The following is a 21251-nucleotide window of genomic DNA, read 5'->3' on the forward strand; positions in this document are numbered from 1 at the left end:
TTTATAAATGACTCACTGGCTCCTGGAGCGCAGACTGCGCACAGCTCCTCTCCTGCCACATCTGCACCCCCGCGCCATCGGAGCCCTCCCGAGGCGCAGGTAACTCCAACAATCGGGCTCTTTGTCTGGGTGGGCGTGGGGGATTTACACTCCGCTTGCACAGCCTCTGGGTGTGAGACGCACTATTTGGAGAACTGGCACTTCTTTTTTTTTCTCTCTTTTTTTTTTTTCCTTCCTTTTTTCCCCTTCTCTTTTCCTCCCTTCTTTTTTTCCTCCCTTCTTTCACCAAGGGGATTTACGGCAGCAGATTTACTCAGGAATTAGCAACCCCAACCATTCAGCAGCTTGATTTATTATGAAGAGAGAGGCTGGAAGGGCCAAATATGTGAATTAATTATTGCTGGAATAAATCCTGCCATCTTATCCTGCCTGGATCCTGCTGAGATGCGTGGAGGGATTTGCCTGATACAGGACAGGCAACGCTGATGAGAAATACTCAGTTTCTGGGCCCTTGCAAGGACCAGAACTTTCTGTGATGGGACTGTGGAAAGTGAGGATGCTGCAGCCCAAACTGGGCGTTGCAATCCCGGGATAGAGGGGAGGGATGTGGAGCCCAGAGCCTGCGGGCAGTGGTTGGGGAGCACTGGGATCCGGCCCAGGCAAGGGGATTTGGCCGGACAGGGCATCCTGTGCTCACAGTCAGGTCAGCAGGGAATTACAGAGCTGGGAATGAGGAGTGCTGCCAGACTGAGACCTGTCACAGTGACAGGTGTACCCCTGCAGGGTCTCCAGCTCCTCCCAGTGCCCTTTCAAGGGATGTTCAGCTCCAGTTTGGGCAGGCTCCTTCACACATAAGCAAGAGGAAATATCCCCTCAGTCTTGCTCCATGGTGGAAACCTGCAGCTCCCACAGCTGGGATGCTTTCTGCTCTGCCCTGATAAAATTTGTCCACACCTTATTTGTAAGCAGGCTGAAACCTGGAGCTGGGGACCTGTCCTCCTTTCCCTCAGAGATAAGTCCCTGCAGTGACATTTGTCCTGGTCACGCAGAGTTTCTGCCCCGGGTCAGAGATTCCCAGCACAGAAACGCCGTCCCATCCTCCACCTCCGGGACAGGATGGACGGGGTGACCCCAGGGGCGTTTTTCCTTCTCCCAGAGTGGATCCACAGGGGAGGGAGCATGCGGAGGAGTGAGCTCCCAGCAGACATCCCAGATCAGTGCTGGCAGGAGCTGCGGGAACGCTGCAGACTTTCTAATTCCTTTGGATTTGCGTTGCCCACCTGCTCTTCAAGGGTCTGTGTCAGAGACAGGTGAAGAACAGAGACTGTGGCACTGAGGGACAGCAAAGTCTCACTTCTCCTTCCTTTCAACGCCCTTCCCAGTTCGCTCCTGCCCATCCCAGCTGCCTTTCCCACGGGAGGGGATGGAGACAGCACTTCCAGGGCCTGGGCTGAGATGCTGTTGGGGTCAGGCACTGCGCTGCCACACTCAGCCAGGTGACAGCTCGAGGGGACGGCAGGGCAGGGAAGCTTTGGGATGTCCGTATGGACACACAGATTTTGGGATGGACATCCCAAAGCAGCACCCCAGGCTGTGTGCCCGATGCCTCACCCCAGCCCAGCCCTTCCTCGCAGAGCTATGGAGCTGATGGGGCTCTGCCAGCAATGGAGAGCTGGGGTGGGGTTGGAACAAGTGGGTAACTCAAACAAATCCCAGGGAAAGCGGGTCCACCCTGGGCTCTGCTGCCCTGCTGTCAGTGCGGGGCAGATCCCCCGTGCCCACAGCGTTTGCTCCCTCACAGCAAAGCACAGGAGCCGAGCTGCTGAGTATAAACATCTCACTTAATAAACACCCTGTGAGCCAAACACTTTGGCTTCACCCTGAGGAGCTGGCAGATGCCTGCAGATTTTATTATTCTGGTTACCAGGCACAGAGCGAGTTTGGTTAGAAACTCGTGTGAAGTGGTACATCAAACATTGGCACTGGCCCAGCAGCGGCAGCACAAGAGCTCTGCCCGCTGCCTGCGCTGGGCTGGGTCACTCCCAGCCAGAAAGGACCATCTGCCTGATGGAAATCACCTTTTGAACTCTCCAAATCTCGCACCTGAGCAGAAAGAAAGCACGGGTTGAATGCCTGCTGTTTAAGGTGCAGGAGTGGGGAATGGGCTGGGGGTGCTGGGGGACAGGGGCAGCCCAGGGCAGTGGGATGGGAGGTGGGAGCTGGAGGGAAGCAGAGATGTCTCCTCCCAGCCCTGCACTGTGCCACGGGACCCGTTCCCTGCCCAAGATCCATCAGAGCCCCTTAGCACCTCCTTGCACCCCCTTCTCCCCCTGGCTCTTATTCCACCAGGCATCACTGTGGTTTCTCCTGGAAAACAGACTGGAACAGCAAAGTTTTGACTGAACTTTATGGATTCTGGCATTTTGCCTTTTCTGAGGTGTGGATATTTCTCATAACTGATTTATATGCTCTTCTGGTGCCTTCTTCTTCTATTTCTAATGGGTGAAGGTAAAGAAAAGGTTAAACTCCAGGGACAAATGTGTGTGCCCAGCACATGGCATCCACCCCCTGAATACAACCCCTGCTTCCTCCCCCTCCCCAGATTACTGGGAATGATTTTTCCCCCAAATACTCATGCCAGAAATGTGGGACTGTAGATGTGTCTCTATCCCTGGCAGCTTTTCTTCCTGCATCAGTTCATTTGTAGCGAGGCCTGTGGCCCTCCAGAGCCAAAGGTGAAACAGAACTAAATCCACCAAATTCTCCGTGTGGAAAAGAGTTTGTGCCCAAGTGGCCCAGCTGAAGACTCTGGGGTGCCTTGGTGGTCAGTTCCCGGCGTGGTCCTCGGCTGGACTCGGTCCTGGCACATTCCCAATGCCAGGAGGTTGCAGGCAGTGACCGGGGAGCGCGGGGCCGGATCCGCCAGCGCCCGGCGGCAGAGGTGAATTATCCAACATCTGCTGGAATACCGGAGCTGAGTGAGTGACAGCAGCAACCTCCTTCTCCTCAGGCACAGGAGAGGGGGGTGTGGCAGGAGGGTGCGGGAGAGTTCAGTCCTGGGGAGCACCTGGCGCTGCCACATCTGGCGCTGCCACAGCTGGCACTGCCACAGCTGGGGCTGCCACAGCTGGCACTGCCACAGCTGGCGCTGCCAAAGCTGGCACCAAGAGCGCAGCCCCTGTGCCACGCAGGTCTCAGGGAGGGCCTGAGGTTTCCCCTGCTGCCCCTGCAGGGCCCGGGCCCTTTCACCGCGCTGCCCCGGGGCTCCTGTGGCACCTGAAGGCACCGGTCCAGGGCCACGGGAGTCAAGACCTTGTCCTGGTGTTGCAACCGAACCCTTGCACCTGTGCCTGTGCTCTCCCTGCAGACCTGGTCTGGGGGACAGGGGGGAGCTGCTTTTATGGCCCTTTCTTGGGCAATGGGGCCGGGAGGGGGTGTTTTGGATGGAGATTCACACGGGGCTGGGCAGAGGTTGGACCTCTGAACCCAGTCCTGAAGCAAACAGCACGGAGGGCTGGGTGTGCCTTGTGCAAGGAGAAGGGGGATGGAGAGGGTGCAGGCAAAGGAGGAAGTGTTATTTCAAGAGGGCTGATTTTTAATCCCTAAAATTAAGAAGCAGCTGGTTGAATGGGGCATTTGTCCATCTCCAGCACTGGGCTCAGTTTGGGCCCTTGTGTCACGCCTAAGGCAGGGGTCAGGTGGCTCTCCTACCAAATTTTGACTCATTCCTTGGACTGGAGCTCCTGTTCTGTGCCTACGTCAGCGCAGGAAGGTGGCTTTGTGCCAGTGGCTCCTATCAACACCAGCCAGGAACCTCAATGTGACTTTCCTCTTCCCAAGCACAGCTATCACCAGCACGGGGCAGCAGATAAGAGCTCAGTGAGTGTGTTTGCAGAATGAACTCGGGGAGAAAAGGTCCTGCCTGGCATGCACAGCCTGGCCTGGGCCTGGCAGGGCTAGGATCAGCCAGGTCTGGACCAAGGGGACGCTCGTGACCTGCTGGGACAATGCTGGTCACCCACATCACGTTGCTGGAGCAGAGCAGCTCTGCTCTCATGTGCTGTTTGCTCTGAGTATCACATCCCATTTGTGTACTCAGCGAGGACAAATCTTACATTTCTGAGCATCACCCACTGCAGGGATGGGCTGCCTGAAAACTTGCGAGCTCTTGGAGCTCTTCTCCCAGCCCTTGTCCTTTATTTCCACTCAGTCTGGAAGAGAGATCTTGAAAAACCTGGTCCCTGCAATGCAGCAGCTGTGGCACTCTGCTCTCCCCTCCACGCTCATGGAATTGCTCCGGGGTCCTGCCCCAGCTGCAGGGTTTAAACCAGCTCTGCAGCTCGCCCTGGGCTCATCCCACCAGCACCAGGCCCAGCTGCATTTGCTTTTTGTTCTCTGAGGCAGCCAGGGACAGGACAAGAAGAAACGGCCTCAAGTTGCAGCAGGGGAGGTTTAGATTGGGTATTAAGAAACAATTATTTACTGAGAAGTTGTCAGGCATTGGCACAGGCTGCCCAGGGAAGTGGTGGTGACACTGGAGGATCACGGAATGTTCGGAGCTGGAAAAGACCCTAAGGATTATCCAAACCCTGCTCTGAGCAGGGACACCTTCCACTAGAGCAGTTCAAGTCCTTATCTGGCCTGGCCTTCAAGGCTGCCAGGGCTGGGGCATGCCCATCCTCCCTGAGCAGTCGCAGTCAGGTCTCCTCTGAGCTGTAGACCTGAAGAAGGGCTCAGCCCGTTAGCCCGACTCCAGGCCGCGTTATGTCCTCAGTTATCTTCAGGTGTAGGTCCTAGAAGGAAATTACCCTCACGGGGACAGGTCTTTCATTTGTTCAAGGAGCAGCCACGCAGCTCCTCGTGCTCTTTAATGCCCAAATCTCCGAGGTTTCAGCTGTTTGATCTAGGGCAAGGCTGTGATAAGCCAAGTCGAGAGCTTGACTCTGTCCGGGACGCTGACATCACGAGCCTGTTTGTTTAAGATGGAATTTAATCATGGGGATATTTTCCCCTCTATGCCCGCTCTGTTGATTATTTTTCCCTGCCTGCCAGCACTTTCACTCAGCGGCGGAATGCCATTGAAGAGCTGGGGTTTGATTGGGTCTGTGTGGTGGCAGAAGGGGTGGAGATCAGAAAGACCACCAGGAGCTGGGGTGGGATTGTCAGCCCTCAGAAGCTGTTGCTGAGTCTGGACCTACAAAATATTCACCGAGGGGAACTGGAAATTCTGAGCAGAGCTGTGGGGCTGGGAAGAAGGCTGGGAACAGCCGCAGGATCACTGGGAACATGGGAAAACCATGACTGTTTATCAGACAGGCTTTGGGCATGAGGGACTGGGAAGAGCCCAGGACACTGGTTAGTGCTGATATCCAAAGGCAAAGCTTGTCCTTGCTCTTGGAAGGGAATCTTCAGGGGAAAAGGAGCAGCAGGATGCCCTGCAGAGGGCACTGGGTCAGGCACCTGGCACTGCAGGAAGAGGGACGGGTCTCCCCTTTGCTCCAAAGCCGTGGGCTGGGGTCTCTCCCGAGCCCCGCGGGTGCAGATCAGAGCTGGAATCGCAAACACCCCGTGGCCGGGGCAGTTTTACAGCAGAGCGCTCTTGATGGCCCCTGTGATCTCTAAAGGGTTGATGACCTCCCTTTCTAGACCCATTAGCTGCTATTTGCATAATGATGCTGTTGACCTAAATTCTCCCCAAAGTTTCGGCTCCCTGCATCCTGCTTTCCCTCCTGCCCTGCTCTGCCCTGCTCCCCTCCTGTCCTCCCCCCCGAGGCATCTCCGGGGCTCTCGCCAGTCCCGGGGAAGGACATTTTGCTCATCCCGGTGTCCAGCTGCGCCCTGACTTTCAGCAACACCCAGAGAGGGGAGGGGAGGCTCTGGCACATCCAGATCACTCCGTAAACTCTCAGCAACCTGGATGTTGCTGCTCGGTGCATTCTCCTGCCTGAATCACCAGCTTTTCCCACCCCCTCTTCTCCTCCTGTGTTGGGCAATGACCCACTTAGATACACACCAAAACACAAATCATTACCGAGATGCTCGGTTTATATCTGACCACTTCCTCCCTCCCCTCCCAGCCCGGGCTGATTCTCCCCTCTCCCCAGGCATCTCTGGGTAACATCAGGGATGTCTGAAGTTCATCATCCCTTCGGTGAGACCCAGATTCCGGGCAGGACCGGTCTGCCGGGATGTTTGGGCATCTTCATCACTGACATGAGTTAGCAACAGTTATCTCCCCGAGCATCACTTCCTAGAGGAACCCGGGCACTCACCCACGGCCAGCGAGGATTGGGAAGGCTCTGGAATGCTGGACAGGCTGGGTACTGTGGCAGGAGCACCTCCTGCGGAAGGGATCCAGCCCTCAAGCATCCCGGTGCCGGTATCAACCAGCCTGGCAAAGCCTTGCCAACGCCACCGATGGTGAAACCGAGCCATGGGAAAGGTCAAGTGCCTCGCCCGAGGCAAAAAGGCACTCCCGGAGCCGGGATTAACACCCCTGCCCGCCTGCCAGGCGATCCAGGCCGAGCTCGGGTCCCTTGGCACGGCACCGCTCATTAGCCCCGCTCATTAGCATCGCTCATTAGCATCACCTCCGAAGAGCCGGGAGAACTGCGGGGCCGGGAGCAGCAGCAGCCCCGGGAGCTGGGAGAAGCCACTCCCAGGACCTGCCTCTCCGCCACGGGGAAACTATTTAGGGTGGAGAAGCTCGGGGAGGGCTCCAGACGCTGGAGGTGTCCGCTCTGCTATAGCGCAGGTGGGGCCAACTCCAGCCACGTTCTTGGCTTTGCTCTTTCTATTTCTTAATTTTTTTTATTTTTTTTTTTAAATCCAAATGATGCAGAGATGAGCCAGGCCAGGCCTCGCTATGCCATCGAACGCCCTGCCTACTCTGTCAGCCTCTTCGACGAGGAGTTTGAGAAGAAAACCAGAGCTTACCCCGTCGGGGAGAAGCTGAGAAACCTTTTCAGGTAACAGGGAGGGCTGCAGAATGTAAACCAGATTTAGTCAGGGATTGGAGGGGTATAATTCAGACCTAGGAATACTGACGGCATTTTTATCCTGGGGAGCCGTGGTCTTCAGGGGTTTGATGGATGAGAGGTATGGGAGAAATGCGAATTGGGCTGAAGAAAATGGAATTGGTGGCTCTTTTCTCAGCAGAACAGTTTGCACTGAGTGCATTTGGGATTTGGGGTCCTGTTTCCCTGGGTTTTTAATCGTGGGAAAAGCACAATTGGTGATGTAGGGATGTGTGGATTATTTTATTTACACTTTCCAGCTGAGATTTCCTTTTCTCAGCTTTCTGATTGAAACCAATGCCACCTTAAAGAAAGGCTTATAATTATGCAAACAAAGGTTAATAACTCTGCTGATCACTTCCTTGGAAATCTATCTCCACTGCTCAGAGGAGGAAGGCAAAAATAGGGGAAAGAGAGGGCTCAGAATCTGGTGAGGGAGAAAGGTGGAGACATTCCCAGGAAGATCCTTCCTTACTTCCAGCTCATTTGCTTCCTCCCTTCTTTCATTTTCCAAATTTTCCCTCTTTCAAATTTGCTTTCATTTTTTTATCTCCCTCCTAGATGTTCAGCTTCCAGGGTCAAGCTCACCCTCTTCCGCCTGTTCCCCATACTGGCGTGGCTTCCCAAGTACAAAATCAAGGACTACATCCTGCCTGATGTCCTCGGGGGGCTCAGTGCAGGGACAATCCAAGTGCCACAAGGTGAGCGGCGTCCCTCTCCGGGTGTCCAAGAGGGAATAACACTTTGCCAGCTGGGTTAAAGCTCTGCAGGTGATGCTGGTGCCCACTCGGGAGGGGTTTTACTGGTGACCCCAAGCTCTCCCTCCAGCCTGGAGCTCCCTGTATTTCCCTGTGTGTCCCTCGTGTTTTGCAGGGATGGCCTTCGCCCTGCTGGCCAATCTGCCTCCCGTCAACGGGCTCTACTCCTCCTTCTTCCCCCTGGTCACCTACTTCTTCCTGGGGGGCATCCATCAGATGGTGCCAGGTGAGGAATTGCCTGCACAGGACAGGAAAATGCCGGTGTGTCCCAGAGACTCAGCCAGGGGTTTGTGGGGTCACAGATCCTGATGTCACCCCGATGACCCCGTGCCACCTCCCGCCGTGGGGCTGGGGAGGGGCTGGGGAGGGGCTGTCCCTTGCAGGACAGGGTTCTCCCCAGAGGGAGCTGCTGACCTGCCCGCGCTGCCTGCAGGGACTTTCGCTGTCATCAGCATTATTGTTGGCAACATCTGCAACGAGCTGGCCCCAGAGTCGGACTTCCAGTACTTCAACCACACCACCAACGAGACCAGAGTGAACACCACGGCCCTGGAGGCGGCCAGGCTGGAGATCTCTGCCACCCTGGCCTGCCTGACAGCCATCATACAGGTGAGGGCTCTGCTGTGTCCCCGACCCTCACCGAGAGCCAAGCTTTCCCTGGAGCAGAGGTGGTGGTGGCAGATGCTCGAGGAGGCCCTGCTTCTGGGGGGAGGATGCCTCAAAACTGAGAATTTTGGGAGTTTTTGGTCTTGGGGTGGAATTCTTCATGTGGACAACCCAAGAATGGCACTCATAGCCCTGGGTGTGGGTGAATGATGGCTCAAAATAGAGATTTTTGGTCTTGGGGTGGAATTCTCCATGTGGATAATCCATTAGCCCTGAGTGGGGGCAGATTATGGCTCAAACTAGAGAATTTTGGGAGTTTTTGGTCTTGGGGTGGAATTCTCCACGTGGACAATCCAAGAATGGCACTCTTAGCCCTGAGTGGGGGTGGATGATACCTCAAAATAGAGATTTTTAGTTTTGGGGTCTTGGATTGGAATTCTCCATGTGGACAATCCAAGAATGGCTCTCAACCCTGAGGGGGGTGGATGATGACTCAAAATAGAGATTTTTGGGCATTTTTGGTCTTGGGGTGGAATTCTCCACGTGGACAATCCAAGAATGGCACTCTTAGCCCTGAATGCAGGTGGATAATGCCTCAAAGTGGAGATTTTTTGTTTTGGGCTGGAATTCTCCATGTGGACAATCCAAGAATGGCTCTCTCAGCCCTGCTGTCCCCAGCCCTGCCCCGGGACACCCCTGTGTGTACGGCAGAGCCGTGTGTGCTCTCCCAGAGGATCACCCTGCCCCACACTGCTCTGACCAGCTTGCCCCACCTCCTAGCTGTGCCTGGGCTTCCTGCAGTTTGGCTTCGTGGCCATCTACCTGTCCGAGTCCTTCATCAGGGGCTTCATGACGGCGGCGGGGCTGCAGATCCTCATCTCCGTGCTCAAGTACGTCTTCGGCGTGACAGTCCCGTCTTACACCGGGCCCTTAGCTATCGTCTACGTAAGTGGGGGCTCTGCACGGCCACCTTCCCCCCCACCACGGCAGCGCTGCCACCCCTGCCCGGGAAACGGGGCCCAGGAGAGCAGGAAAGGGTGGGGGGAAAGGGAGTCCCTGCCCCAGCAGCGTGGGGTGGATATTAGGAAAAAGGTTTTGTACTGGAAGGGTGGTGAAGTTCTGGAATGTTCTGCCCCGGGGGAGGTGGTGGAGTCACCATCCCTGGGGGTGTTTAAAACAGACTGGATGTGGCACTGGGTGCCAGGGTTGAGTTGAGGTGTCAGGGAATATGTTGGACTCGATCCTGAAGGTCTCTTCCAAGCTGGTGGTTCTGTGATTCTGCGATTCTGTGAATTCTGTGATCCCTGGGCAGCATTATCTGAGCCCTGCCTGCGTGCTTCTAGTGAGGAACAATGGAACAGGACTGGGGTCTGGGGGTGCATGAGCTGTGCTGATTTACAGCAGGACTCTTGCAGAGTTGTCAGCAGCAGGAACGTTTCCTCTGAGCAGGTTTGGTCATTCCTGGGGTTTCCTGTGGCTTCCATGGGTGCATCCCGTGCTGATGCAGCCAGAACTGCATTAAATCACCAGCCCAGGCCCAGGGCTGGGGGCTGATCCCTCAGCAGAGGGTTTTTAGCACTGCTCACATCTCAGGGTGTTGATTGTGGTGACAAGTGCTGTCCGTTGTTCTGTCCACGTCGTGCAGAGCGTCTGGCTCGCCGTGACCCCTTCTGTTCTCTCCCCTTCAGACGTTCATTGACATTTGTAAAGGTCTGCCCCAAACCAACCTGGCCTCCCTGGTCTACGCCTTGGTCAGCGCTGTGCTCCTGATCGTTGTCAAGGAGCTCAACCTGAAGTACATGAAGAAGATCCGGCTGCCCATCCCGATGGAGATCATCATCGTAAGTGACACCTGGGCTGTCCCTGGAGCCTCCCCTGGCCTCACAGCCCCGGGACACTGCTGCTCTCAGCAGGGCACCATGTAGAGCACCTACACAGTGTGTGACACAGCCCGCACGTGGTTTGGGGTCAGAAACTGGGCCAGCCCCGTGCTCATCGCTGCCCTGCATCCTGCTGATGCTGAGGCTGAAGAAAATAACCCCTGCTGGGACTGTCCTCGCCTCCCCCAGCCCAAACTTGGTGCTGGTGTCACTCTGTCAGCTCTGGGAGCATGGCAGGGTTAATGTCCTGAGCCAGCCCAGCTCTTCCTGCTCACGGCTCTTTACTCCCTGTCCTTGCAGGTGATCGTGGCCACCGCAATCTCCGGCAGCTTCAACATGCCCGACAAGTACGGGATGCCAATAGTGGGGAAAATCAGCATGGGGTAAGAGCTTGTGCAGCTCTGATTCACCTCCCAGACAGTTTTCCTTCCTCCTCCTCCTCCAGCCTGGAAAACACCTCACTCTTCCCTGCAACCCCTTCCAGGAGTGCCAGGTGCCCCGTGACACAACCACCCCCATCCTCTGCAGCGTGGGCAGGGACTGTGTCACTCCTGACCCCTCCAGCTCCTCACCCACCCCCCAGCCCCCCAGCCAGCCCTGTCACAGCTTCTCCCCTGTGCTCTGAGCGCAGGTTCCCAGAGCCCACCCTGCCCCTGGTGAGCAAGTGGAAGGACATGGTGGGCACGGCCTTCTCGCTCGCCATCGTGGGCTACGTGATCAACCTGGCCATGGGGAGGACCCTGGCAGCCAAGCATGGCTACAACGTGGACCCCAACCAGGTATTGCTGGGGCTGGGGCAGCCAGGGGCTGCTGCCTTTGCTCTCAGGCGTGAAGGGAAGAGCTCATGGCGTGAAGGGAAGACGTTCAGACGTGCTGGGCTCGGAGCAGACGTGCTGCTCCCGAGGAGGCTCCGTGGCTTTGTGCCATTTGGGGGGCAAAAGGACAAGGCACAGCCCCGTCCCGTGGGCTGGAGAGAGGCTGGAAGAGGGGAAGGAGCTTTAGGCTGGGCTCTCTGCCTAGCTCCCCCTCCAGACTCAGTGTTTTGGCAGCTCGCTGAAGCACGCTGAGGTGCGTGCACTTCTCAGGGACCTGGATTCCTGGTGTGTCACCTAGATACTCTGGGAGGCAGGACATTAAATAATCCTCTTTTGTCATCCCTGGCACAGTGGCAGCTTTCAACAACAGCCACACATACCACATGGAGCCCTGCCCTGAGTGTGTCAACAGATGACAAGGTGTTTATGTGGAATTGTGCTTCCAGGTTTCCCTGCTACACCAGGGCCTATCCCAGATCTTACTGGAAGGAAAGAGTCAGGGATGCACTGCAGGGAACCCAGAGCCTGCCCTGGCCACACAAACCAGCCTCAGGCCCCTGCTCTGTTGCCTTGTGCCAGCAGGAAGGGCAGCTGTCCTTTCTGATGGGCATTCTCCACATCTCCACAGGAAATGCTTGCCCTGGGCTGCAGCAACTTCTTTGGATCCTTCTTCAAAATCCACGTGATCTGCTGTGCTCTCTCTGTCACCCTCGCCGTGGATGGGGCAGGAGCGAAATCCCAAGTTAGTTCCTCTTCCTCCTCCTCCTCCTGTCCTCTCTCATTCCCTCTGGATCACAAAGTGCTGTAGCTGCCACATGCTGCCAGCCGGACTGTGCAGCCCTGGAGAAGCTTCACACACAAGTGCTTCAGGCTGCTGCTGTCAAAGCAGAATTTCCTCCCTCCCCAAGCCCATTTTGGTCTCTGGGTTGGGCACAGAAGCAGAGCTCTCAATCTGCAGTCCCACTTTGGCTCCCTGGACTGGGCAGTAGGGGAAATTTGGGGTTATCTGTGAGATCTGCAAACGCCTGCCTGTTTTCAGAGGCAAACATCCTCTCCCATAAAATGCTGCAGTGCCCAGTTGTGCCGCTGACTACACCCAGGGGAGCTCTGAGAAGCCCTGATGTTTGCAGAAGCGATTTTCTTTCCTCTTCGCAGGTGGCAAGTTTCTTTGTGGCTCTGGTGGTCATGGTGACAATGCTGTCCCTGGGAATCTACCTCGAGCCTCTTCCAAAGGTAACACAAACATCTGTGCAGGCAGAGCCATTGCAACACCCGCTCTCCACACCCAAACACGGCACAACCTCGCTCCAAAAAGCCCTGATGCAAACAGCAGCACGGGACAGTTTGTTCCTGGCCTGGGGACCCGTCTGCACGGGCTGTCTGGAATCACACAGTCACACAGTTCCAGGCTGGTTTGGGTTGGAAGGGACCTTAAACCTCATCCCTGCCACGGACAGTGACACCTTTCACTGTTCCAGGCTGCTCCAAGCCCTGTCCAAGCTGGCCTTGGGCAGGGATGGGGCAGCCACAGCTTCTCTGTGCAAATCTAAGTGTAAGTTACAGTGAAAGAATCACCCAAATGACCCTGCTCAGGTCCAAGGGAGATCTTTGTCAGCATCACCCTTGTGATGGGGCTGGCCCAAGGCAGGCAGATGCTGCAGGAAAGCAGCCACACCAAACGTGGCACATCCCGGCGTGGCTGACACCGTTCCCTGTCCTCCGCAGTCCGTGCTGGGAGCCCTCATCGCTGTGAACCTGAAAAACTCCCTCAAGCAGCTGGCTGACCCCTTCTACCTGTGGAAGAAGAGCAAGCTGGACTGCGTGAGTGCCTGGGCTGGCGGGAGGCATCCCCTGGCCAGGGCTGGATGAGCAGGACAGAACCCAGAAAAGTCTTTTGTGGGGTTTTGGGGGTATGAGTCCCTTGCAGGAGGTGGGTTCGGCTCTCTTGGTGAGATGGTGCTGCCTGAACTGCCCAGCTGAGCACGCTGCTGCTCAGAGCACATATCAGAGAGGCCTGAACTCTTACCTGCTGTGTTTAAATGCCAATCAAGTGCGGAGCCTGTTTGCCCAGAACTAGCCAAACCGGCCCGGCTCAATATCTGGGAGTCATGACTTAAAAACTCACACAATGGCCCTCCAGGGTGAGGAGAGCCCTTCAGAGTGATAAGGACTCCAGGCACTGGTTGATGTATAAACCCAGGCAGGGGGTGGCGGGGGAGTGAGAACGGAATTTGGAAATGTCTGACATAAAAAGACAGTGTTTGAACAGGACTCCCACGGCTGAGTGCCGTGTGTGGACACGGAGCCAATATCCTGTCAGGGCCCAACAAACCCCCTTATCGGGGCAATCAGGAGTCCAGAGGGGCTGGCCCGAGCCGTGAAGAGCTGTCCCAAAATCCTGCTCAAACAAGCGCTGGAGGAGAGCTGGGTTATCAATTTGGGCACATCTCTGAACGGGTTCTGCTGCTGTGGGGTGAGAGAGAGGTCTGTGGGCTCTGGCAGCTCAGCTGCTGCCCCTGTGCCAGAGCACTGATGGACCCCACAGGCTTCAGAGACCCCAAAAGCCTGGGCAGAGCCCTGAGCATGGAGTGAGTGGAGATGGATGGTGCTGCCTGAGGAACATCCTGGAAGATGCCAGTGGTGTGAACGGGATTCCCCTGACCTTAATCTCCTTGGAATTTGAACTGGATTCAGTGTCCTGGCCCAACATGGGGAGCACCACTCCAGGGTGATGTCAGAGCATTGGTGTTCATCACCTGAATGCTGGTTGTGTCTCAGGACAGCTAATTCCAACTAATTCTAATGATGGATGGAGGGATGGATGGATGGATGGATGGATGGATGGATGATGGATGGATGGATGGATGGAAGGATGGGTGGATGGAGGGAGGGAGGGAAGCTCTTCCATGCCATTTATGCACAAAATTAATATAAATTAAGATACTGAAGTCATCAAAGTCACCCTTGTTCATCCAAGGTCAAAGTTAGTTTTTATTCATTTTGAGGATGGGATTAAAACAAGCTGATAATGATTTTCAGAGGGGGTGTTTAAATGCAGGGCAGGACTGCTCTCATGTGGAGGGAGATGCTTGAGTGCTAACACATAAAAATGACAAATGGCAGAGCTCTGAGCTGGAGTGGGGCAGGTTTTGGTCTCCTCTGTCACATCAAATCCTCTCTGTGTTCTAGCAGGTGCTCAGGCAGTTTTCAGAGATGATTTCTGACTTTTTCTGAACTGCTCTGGCTGACAGCAGGAGCTGCTCGGGGCTGGAGCAGGGAGCAGCAGATGGTGGGATCTGCAGGAGCCCCTCCTGACGAGCCAGGCCCATCCTTTTTGGGTGGAATGAGCGGAGCGGGCGCTCGAGCAGCCGTGGAGAAACGCCCCGGCTGCTTTTACGGCTGAAAAGAAACTGGGGCTCCTGGCAACTTCCCAGCAAGGACGGCTCACTCTAAAACACGCAGCAACTGCAGCATTAGGACAGCTGCAGAATTCAGGGTTTGGCCTATTCATGTTGAGCTGGGAGGGTCTGAGAGCCCAGGATAGCAGCACAGAGCCATTCCCCATCCGTTTTCCCCCCTCTGTTTTCCCCCCTCTGTTTTCCCCCCTCTGTTTTCCCCCTCCTTTTTTCCCCGTCCATTTTTTCCCCATCCATTTTTTTCCCATCCATTTTCCCATCCCCTTCCCCACCCATTTTTTCCCACCCATTTTCCCATCCATCTCCATCCAGGTCCCCATGGTTCATCCCTTCTCTCCCTTCTCTCCCTGCAGCTGGTCTGGCTCGTGAGCTTCCTCTCCGCTTTCTTCCTGAGCCTCCCCTACGGCGTGGCGGTGGGCGTGGGATTCTCCGTGCTCGTGGTGGTTTTCCACACCCAGTTGTGAGTACCTCATGGCCCCCAGAACCACGGGAGATCCGCCAGGGGCAGGAGGAGGGACAGGTGATTTTTAGGAGCGACCTCTGGCCCGCGGAACGCGCGCCAGGAGCCCCGGGGAGCGCAGGTGTCCTGCCCGGAATGTGCAAACAGGAATGGCAGGCGCCAATTTACTGCCTGCATTCCCGCTCCCGTGCACATCCCAGGGCAAGGGGAAGCCTCAAGGTATTTGCTTCACCCCACACAGTTCCCAGCTCTCACAAAAAACGAGTCCTGGCTGCGTGCAGGGCCCTGGTGTGAGGCGTTCACACCACTTTTAATCCGTCAAAGCCCTTTCTTAATAGTTCCCAGTCTGGCATCTCAAAATACTGACTTTTTTTTTTTTTTTTGCCCTGTAGACTCTGCAGGGGTGAAATGTAAGAGTTTTCACAACGCAAATGTTCAAATCCTGGGATGGAATGTGAAGCAGAAGCAGTTTTTCTTTCCCCTAATGCTGATCCCTTCTTTTCTGCAGCCGCAACGGCTCTGCCCTGGGCCAGGTGGCTTCCACTGACATCTACAAGAACCCCAAAACCTACAACAAGGTGAGCTGCAGATAAAGCACCCTCAGAGAAAATGCTGTTCTTTGCCACTGCTGCCCAGGCTTGCTCTGAGCTCCTGTCTCTGGTGCAGGTCCATGAAGTTAATGGGATTAAAATCATCACCTACTGCTCGCCGCTGTATTTCGCCAACTCGGAGATATTCCGGGAGAAAATCATAGCCAAGGTGAGCAACTCCTCACCAAATCCCTGCCTGAAGCCAGTCCCAAACCACCCTTGCTCTCTCCTGTGTTGCTACACAGGGGTAATTAAGCTGTGGGTGATCATGGACAATGGTCACATCCACTCTCTGCTCCTCAGTCCTCCTCTCCCTGATCCTCAGGGCGGTTTGCAGAGCTCGTTTTAGAGTTTGTGCCCAAATCCTGGCAGGTTCCTCCTCCAAGATGTGCCAAAACAGGGGCATCCTGCTATTCCAAGTCTCTCCCTGCATGTGCAGTTCCCTGAGTTCCAGGAGATGTTTGGATGCCATCAGGATCACCCCACTCCAGTGCCCAGCTGGTGCCCCAGGCTGGGAAATGCCAGGGAAGGAACAGCAGCTCCTGACTCGTGGAACAGACTTTTTAAGGAGAAAAATCTCTCTTTCCCACAGACAGGGGTGGATCCTGGCAAGGTGTACTTGGCCAGGAGGAAATTTGTGAAACAGCAGGGGAAGGGCACAGCACAAGCGCCAGCAAAGCTCCCAAAATTCCTGCTGAAGGAGAACAAGGTAACCCAGCTCCTGAGCTGCCAAAAAGGCCCCTGGGTCCATGAGTATGACCCCAAGTCCCCCTCAGACAGCTCCTCTTGGCATGGGATTTCCTGCACTGTTTTCCTGGCCACATTTCCCACCTCTCATCCCCTTTTCCTCCCCACCTTCGTCTCCATTCCTCCCCAAACCTGAAGGTGCAGGAGAACTGGGAATGGCTGGGAGGCTGGAGAGGAGGCTGGAATGGGAACATGGGGAACAATCTGCAGAAACCAGGCAGCTTTGGCCTCTTCCTCTGGGGCTGTGCATGCAGTTCAGCCCCAAGGTGCCCTTTCAAAGCCCATTTCTCAGTCACCCCAGCCCCATTTGCTTTGCAATGCTGAGCAGTTTTGAAATAAATGAATCATGTAAATTATCCTAAGTCCAGCCCCAAGGGACAGCCAGGCTGGAGTTAGTCCAGATTAAAACCCTTCATATCAGTGGGCAGAGGTGCAGTCACCTGCCAGGACCCCACCTGTGCCCTGCCCTGACTCTGCACCTCTGCTCTGCCGCAGACCTTGTCTTTGCAAGAGCTCCAGAAGGACTTTGAGAGCGCCTCTCCAACAGACACCAACAACAACCAGACCACCGCCAACGGTGCCAGCATCTCCTACATCACCTTCCACCCTCCGGCCCCCGGGGCTGGGCCAGGGCAGAGCCCTGGGGAGCTGGGCAGCACCAGCACCCTGCAGGGCAGCACCCTCAGCGTCCTGCCCACGGCAAACCCCGACCCCGTGCTGACAGCACCGCCCTACATCAGCTTCCACACCATCATCCTGGACATGAGCGGGGTGTGCTTTGTGGACCTGATGGGCACAAAGGCGCTGAGCAAGGTGAGTTCTGTGCTGCCAACACAGCTGGGCAGCAGGGACCACCTGCTCTCTCACACAAAGGTGAAACACCTCTATGTAGACACCTTATGTAAACACCTGTGCCTCAATTCACAGAATCACCAGGCTGGGAGAGACCTTCAAGATCATTAAATCCAGCCCAGCCCCAACACCTCAGCTCAACCCTGGCACCCAGAGCCACATCCAGGCTTTGTTAAACACCCCCAGGGATGGTGACTGCACCACCTCCCCGGGCAGAACATTCCAGAACTTTATCACTCTGTCTGTGAAAAGCTTTTCCCTGCTCTCCAGCCTGTATTTGCCTTGGTGCAGCTCGAGGCTGTGTGCTCTGGTTCTGTCAGCTCCTGGAGACAGAGCCCAGCCCCAGCTGAGCACAGGTACCTTTCAGGAGCTGTGGGAGTGATGAGGGCAGCCCTGAGTCTCCTTTTCTCCAGGATAAACACCCCCAGCTCCCTCAGTCACTCCCCCACAGGGCTTGTGCTCCAATTGTGTGTCTTTTCCTCCTCTGCATCTCTGATTTTCTCCTTCAGCACCAGTGCTGATAAAAGTCTTTATTCATAAACACAAAGCTGGAGCAGCAGTGGTTTTAATCCTCTCTCTCCCATCTCATCCCTTCCAGTTGTGTTCCAGTTACCAGAAGATTGGGATCAAAGTGTTCTTGGCAAATGTGCATGGTAAGAATCCCCAAAGAACACATTTCCATGGGATCTTCCCCATTTCTGAGCTGCTGACAAACAGCAGATCCTTTTCTGTTCTTTACTCAAACTGTGAGATGTCAGTCCTTTGCTGGACCAGGCCGGAATGGATAAAAGGAAAAAAACAGAAGGAAGGAAAGAGAATCACTGTTCTCTGTGTGTGAAATCAGTGCTTTCATTTGGGAAGTGATAAGGCTGGGACATCTCCACACTCAGCATGCAGGAAAACAGCTCCCCACACTCATTTCTGCTGCAAACCTGCTTCTTCTGAGCCTTGCCTTAGCTCAGAGGACCCCAGCAGGCACACACACCTCCAGAGTTCCTCCTCTGCTTTCCTCCTCGTTCAGCTGTCTCCTCTCTCCAGCCCAGGTGTACAATGACATCAGCACAGGGGGAGTCTTTGAGGAAGGAGGCCTGGACCGAAGTCACATCTTCCTGACCATCCATGATGCTGTTTTGTTTGCACTGGCCAGTATCAGAGAATTTGTCCACCCACCCATCTTGGAAGAGGTAAATTTGCTCCCCAGCCCACAGGATTCTCCTGTTTGGCTTCCAGGCTGTGTCAGCACAGTGGAAAAATATCAATTTTTCAAAAATATCAAATATCAAAAGCACCTAAAGAAGCTTCTTGTTATCTCAAGTGGTAAAGGCCTAAATCCAGCAAAGTAATATCCCAGTTGTTGTGTACGGGCCCAGCACCTTGCGATGGAATGGATTTCCATGGGAATTCAGAAGCGTCAAAGTTTTACACAAACCCATGAATGCTGTGCCAGCCTGGAGGAGCCAGAAGAGCTGTTCCAGCACTGTGCCCTCAGTTTGGTGCTGGTTGGAACAGGCAAAGGCAGAATTTGGCCCCCAGTGATGAAGAAATGAAGGCAAAGCTCGTGCAGCTGGAATAGTCCCAGCGTCCATGAGCGCTCCATCGGTGGGAGGAGAACAGGGGGAACTCTGAGGCAGGAATGTGGCCCGTGCTGGTGGCACAGCGTCAGACAGGCTCTGTCCCCAAACAGGGGTTGGTTTATTGTGTGCCAGCTGGAGTTGGCACCAGTAGCACCAGTTACCTCCCCAGGAGGAGTTAAGGCCTCTCCTGTCAAACCAGAGCGATAGGCAAGCGCAGATAAACACCTGGAGCAGGACTCCTCCCGCGCCCTGCTCCTGGGCATTTCCCTCAGAGCACGGGTCACCTTTTAGCCTGGCTTGCTCCCTGTTTTCACTCCTTTTGACCCTGCACTCTGCTAATTTGTGGAATCAACTCTTCCCCGCACAGAGGCCGACCCAGACAGAGCTCTCCATCTATGACGAGTCTGTGGACGAGGGCAGTGCAGAGTACAAGAACCTGGAGGAGGTGAGTGGTAGTGCCAGGGGTCACTGCAGCCGTGGGTGTGGGGCAGAAATCAGGACTCCTAACTGGGATTGATTGGATGGGAAATCATCTGGAAGTACTGCAGCACTTCGGAAAGTTAATTGCAAATAGAATTTTAAGTGCCTGTCTTGAGGAGCTCTGGAAGGCACCTGGATGAGGAGCAGGTCACCCCACAGAGGAGTCCTTCAATCATTCTGGGCCACAGAGCTCAGGTTCAGCCCGACCTGTGGTCTCCACACACTGGGGGGAACGTGGAGAACCAGGTTTGGTTCACACCCAAAAGAAGAGTCGTCAGTGAAGATTTGCAGCACAGGCTTTGTAAATGCTGCAGCGATTTTCACCCACGTGAGGGCCTGGGGAGGAGCTCCCCTCCAGGGCTGCCCTTCCCCGTGCTGCCCATGCCCAGCTGGAAGCATAGAGGAGGGCTGGATGACAATGACACTGAGCTGTGTCACCAACCCTGACCCTGCTCATCCTCTGTGCCCTTTAGGAGATGTTTGGGAGCATGTTCCACTCAGAGACCCAGACAGCTCTGTGAGCTCAGCGAGCACCGGGCAGACCCTCCAGAGGAGACTCCTCTCTCCCACCCCTCCGTGGAGAGCTCTGCTTCTACCTGGGGACACAACAGGTCTGCAACGAGGCCATCACCCCCAGAACTGCCAGATCCTCCCTCCTCCCTGCTCTGCTCGTGGCACTCAGAGCAAAGGACTCTGAGCAGGCAGGGCCAGCTGGGGCAGCAGGAGCTCAGGAGATGCCATCTCACGGATTCTCAGCTGCAGGCAGGCACCTGAACTCGGGGGACGTTCAGCCACCCCTTTGTCCCTCACCTGGAGTTGCATCACCTGGCCATCCTGCTCCTGGCCTTTCCCTGCTCCCCGTTTCCCCCAGCAAGTGAAACACAAGCACACACTGACAGCCTTCCGGGGCTCGCTTCACGAGGTGTGGCAGGGCAGCTCTGCCAGCTGCTGCTGCTCTCTGATGTGCACTGACCCGGGGGTGGCACTGCGGCCCCCCGAAGCTCCCTGCGTGTCTCTGCAGCCTCTGCCTCTCCTCTTCTGCGTCCCAGCATCCCAAAAAAACACTGCCTCGCACCAGTGCTGTATTTCTGACACCCCAAAGACCTCAGGACTCCCTCAGCAGGGCTCAATTCTGAAATACATCTATTTTTTTCTTACTAATAGGACAGGCTTGTACTCAGAAATAAGAATTGTGTGCACGTTGTGGGTTGAGTACATGAAAACAGATTCTATTTGAAACTGCTATTTCTATTTTAACACTCTGACATACTACAAATGTAAGCAAGCTTTAGTGTATGGTTTTGAAGCACACGGGGGTTATTCAGCTGATTGCTGAAGGCTTCCTGGGGCTTTCCTGCAGCTCCCAGATGTCTCATTTTTAAGGAAAACAGAACTTCCTGAACCATCCTTGCTGGACGGTCACTGAAGGAAACAACAGCAGCAGCCTGCCAGTTTGGTTTTATGTAACATCTCAATAACCAAGTCACCATTTCTCTACCTCAGTTTCTGATTATGTGGTGCAGGAGAGTAATAAAACCAAAGGAGGCAGAAAACCCCACTAGCTGATGGCTGTTACTTATTTTAATCTTAGACAACAGTGGTTTCTCCAGAAAGCTCCACGTATAGCTTGTTTTACAAGGTAAAAGCAAGAGATGAAGCCTCTTAAACTATCTTTGAGGGTGATTCCTCATGGCCTTTTGTACTGCCTGAGTGCTCCTTTTAAAATGTGCCAATTTGGAAAGAAAGGCAACAATGAAATTGGGGCAGAGCTACAAGAAACTGCCCTGGTCAATATTTTTGGGTCTCTGAGGTGGCATCACATTAAAAGAGGGAAGTTGCAGTTCCCAGCTCTACATTCAGGACTCATTACGGGAGGTTGATTTCCCAGCCTGGGGTCCGACAGGCCAAATGCAGGAATCCTCAGAGCAGAGGCATACACCAGATTGTATTTCCTGAACTTCCTCCAAGAAATGGGATGGGATGTCACGGGAGATGGCTCGGAAAGAGCAGAGGTGGCTCTCCTGCAAATCATGACCCAGGCAGAAGGAAATCCCATT

At 54.9% G+C, this 21251-nt stretch overlaps 1 protein-coding gene across 4 annotated transcripts; it reads left to right on the plus strand.

Annotated features, from left to right (window-relative positions):
• The first annotated feature begins 40 nt into the window (after positions 1 to 40).
• On the plus strand, positions 41 to 20966 carry SLC26A9 (solute carrier family 26 member 9). Of its 4 annotated transcripts, none has more exons than XM_038162221.1 (21): positions 41 to 99; positions 6842 to 6968; positions 7578 to 7717; positions 7890 to 8000; positions 8208 to 8383; positions 9161 to 9325; positions 10069 to 10221; positions 10561 to 10643; positions 10892 to 11039; positions 11704 to 11817; positions 12231 to 12308; positions 12801 to 12896; positions 14845 to 14951; positions 15460 to 15529; positions 15618 to 15710; positions 16134 to 16250; positions 16784 to 17101; positions 17739 to 17793; positions 18179 to 18324; positions 19082 to 19159; positions 19668 to 20966. In XM_038162221.1, the coding sequence occupies exons 2-21, from the start codon at positions 6844 to 6846 to the stop codon at positions 19713 to 19715; spliced, it is 2421 nt and encodes an 806-aa protein (XP_038018149.1). In that variant the 5' UTR covers positions 41 to 99; positions 6842 to 6843; the 3' UTR covers positions 19716 to 20966. The 4 variants fall into 4 exon arrangements, with proteins under 4 accessions (XP_038018149.1, XP_038018152.1, XP_038018151.1 ...); XM_038162223.1 differs by lacking the exon at positions 41 to 99 and adding an exon at positions 2214 to 2978; XM_038162222.1 differs by lacking the exon at positions 41 to 99 and adding an exon at positions 6708 to 6754.
• The last annotated feature ends 285 nt before the right edge of the window (positions 20967 to 21251 follow it).

Source organism: Motacilla alba, chromosome 26 (genome assembly GCF_015832195.1).
Source record: "Motacilla alba alba isolate MOTALB_02 chromosome 26, Motacilla_alba_V1.0_pri, whole genome shotgun sequence".
Lineage (NCBI taxonomy): Eukaryota > Metazoa > Chordata > Aves > Passeriformes > Motacillidae > Motacilla > Motacilla alba.

Coding starts and splice junctions, on each gene's coding strand:
- SLC26A9 (XM_038162221.1), top strand. CDS start 6,844: ATGAGCCAGGCCAGGCCTCGCTATGCCATCGAACGCCCTGCCTACTCT. Junction 11,818..12,230: donor GGGCAGGAGCGAAATCCCAA/GTTAGTTCCTCT, acceptor TCCTCTTCGCAG/GTGGCAAGTTTCTTTGTGGC. Junction 17,794..18,178: donor GTTCTTGGCAAATGTGCATG/GTAAGAATCCCC, acceptor TCCTCTCTCCAG/CCCAGGTGTACAATGACATC.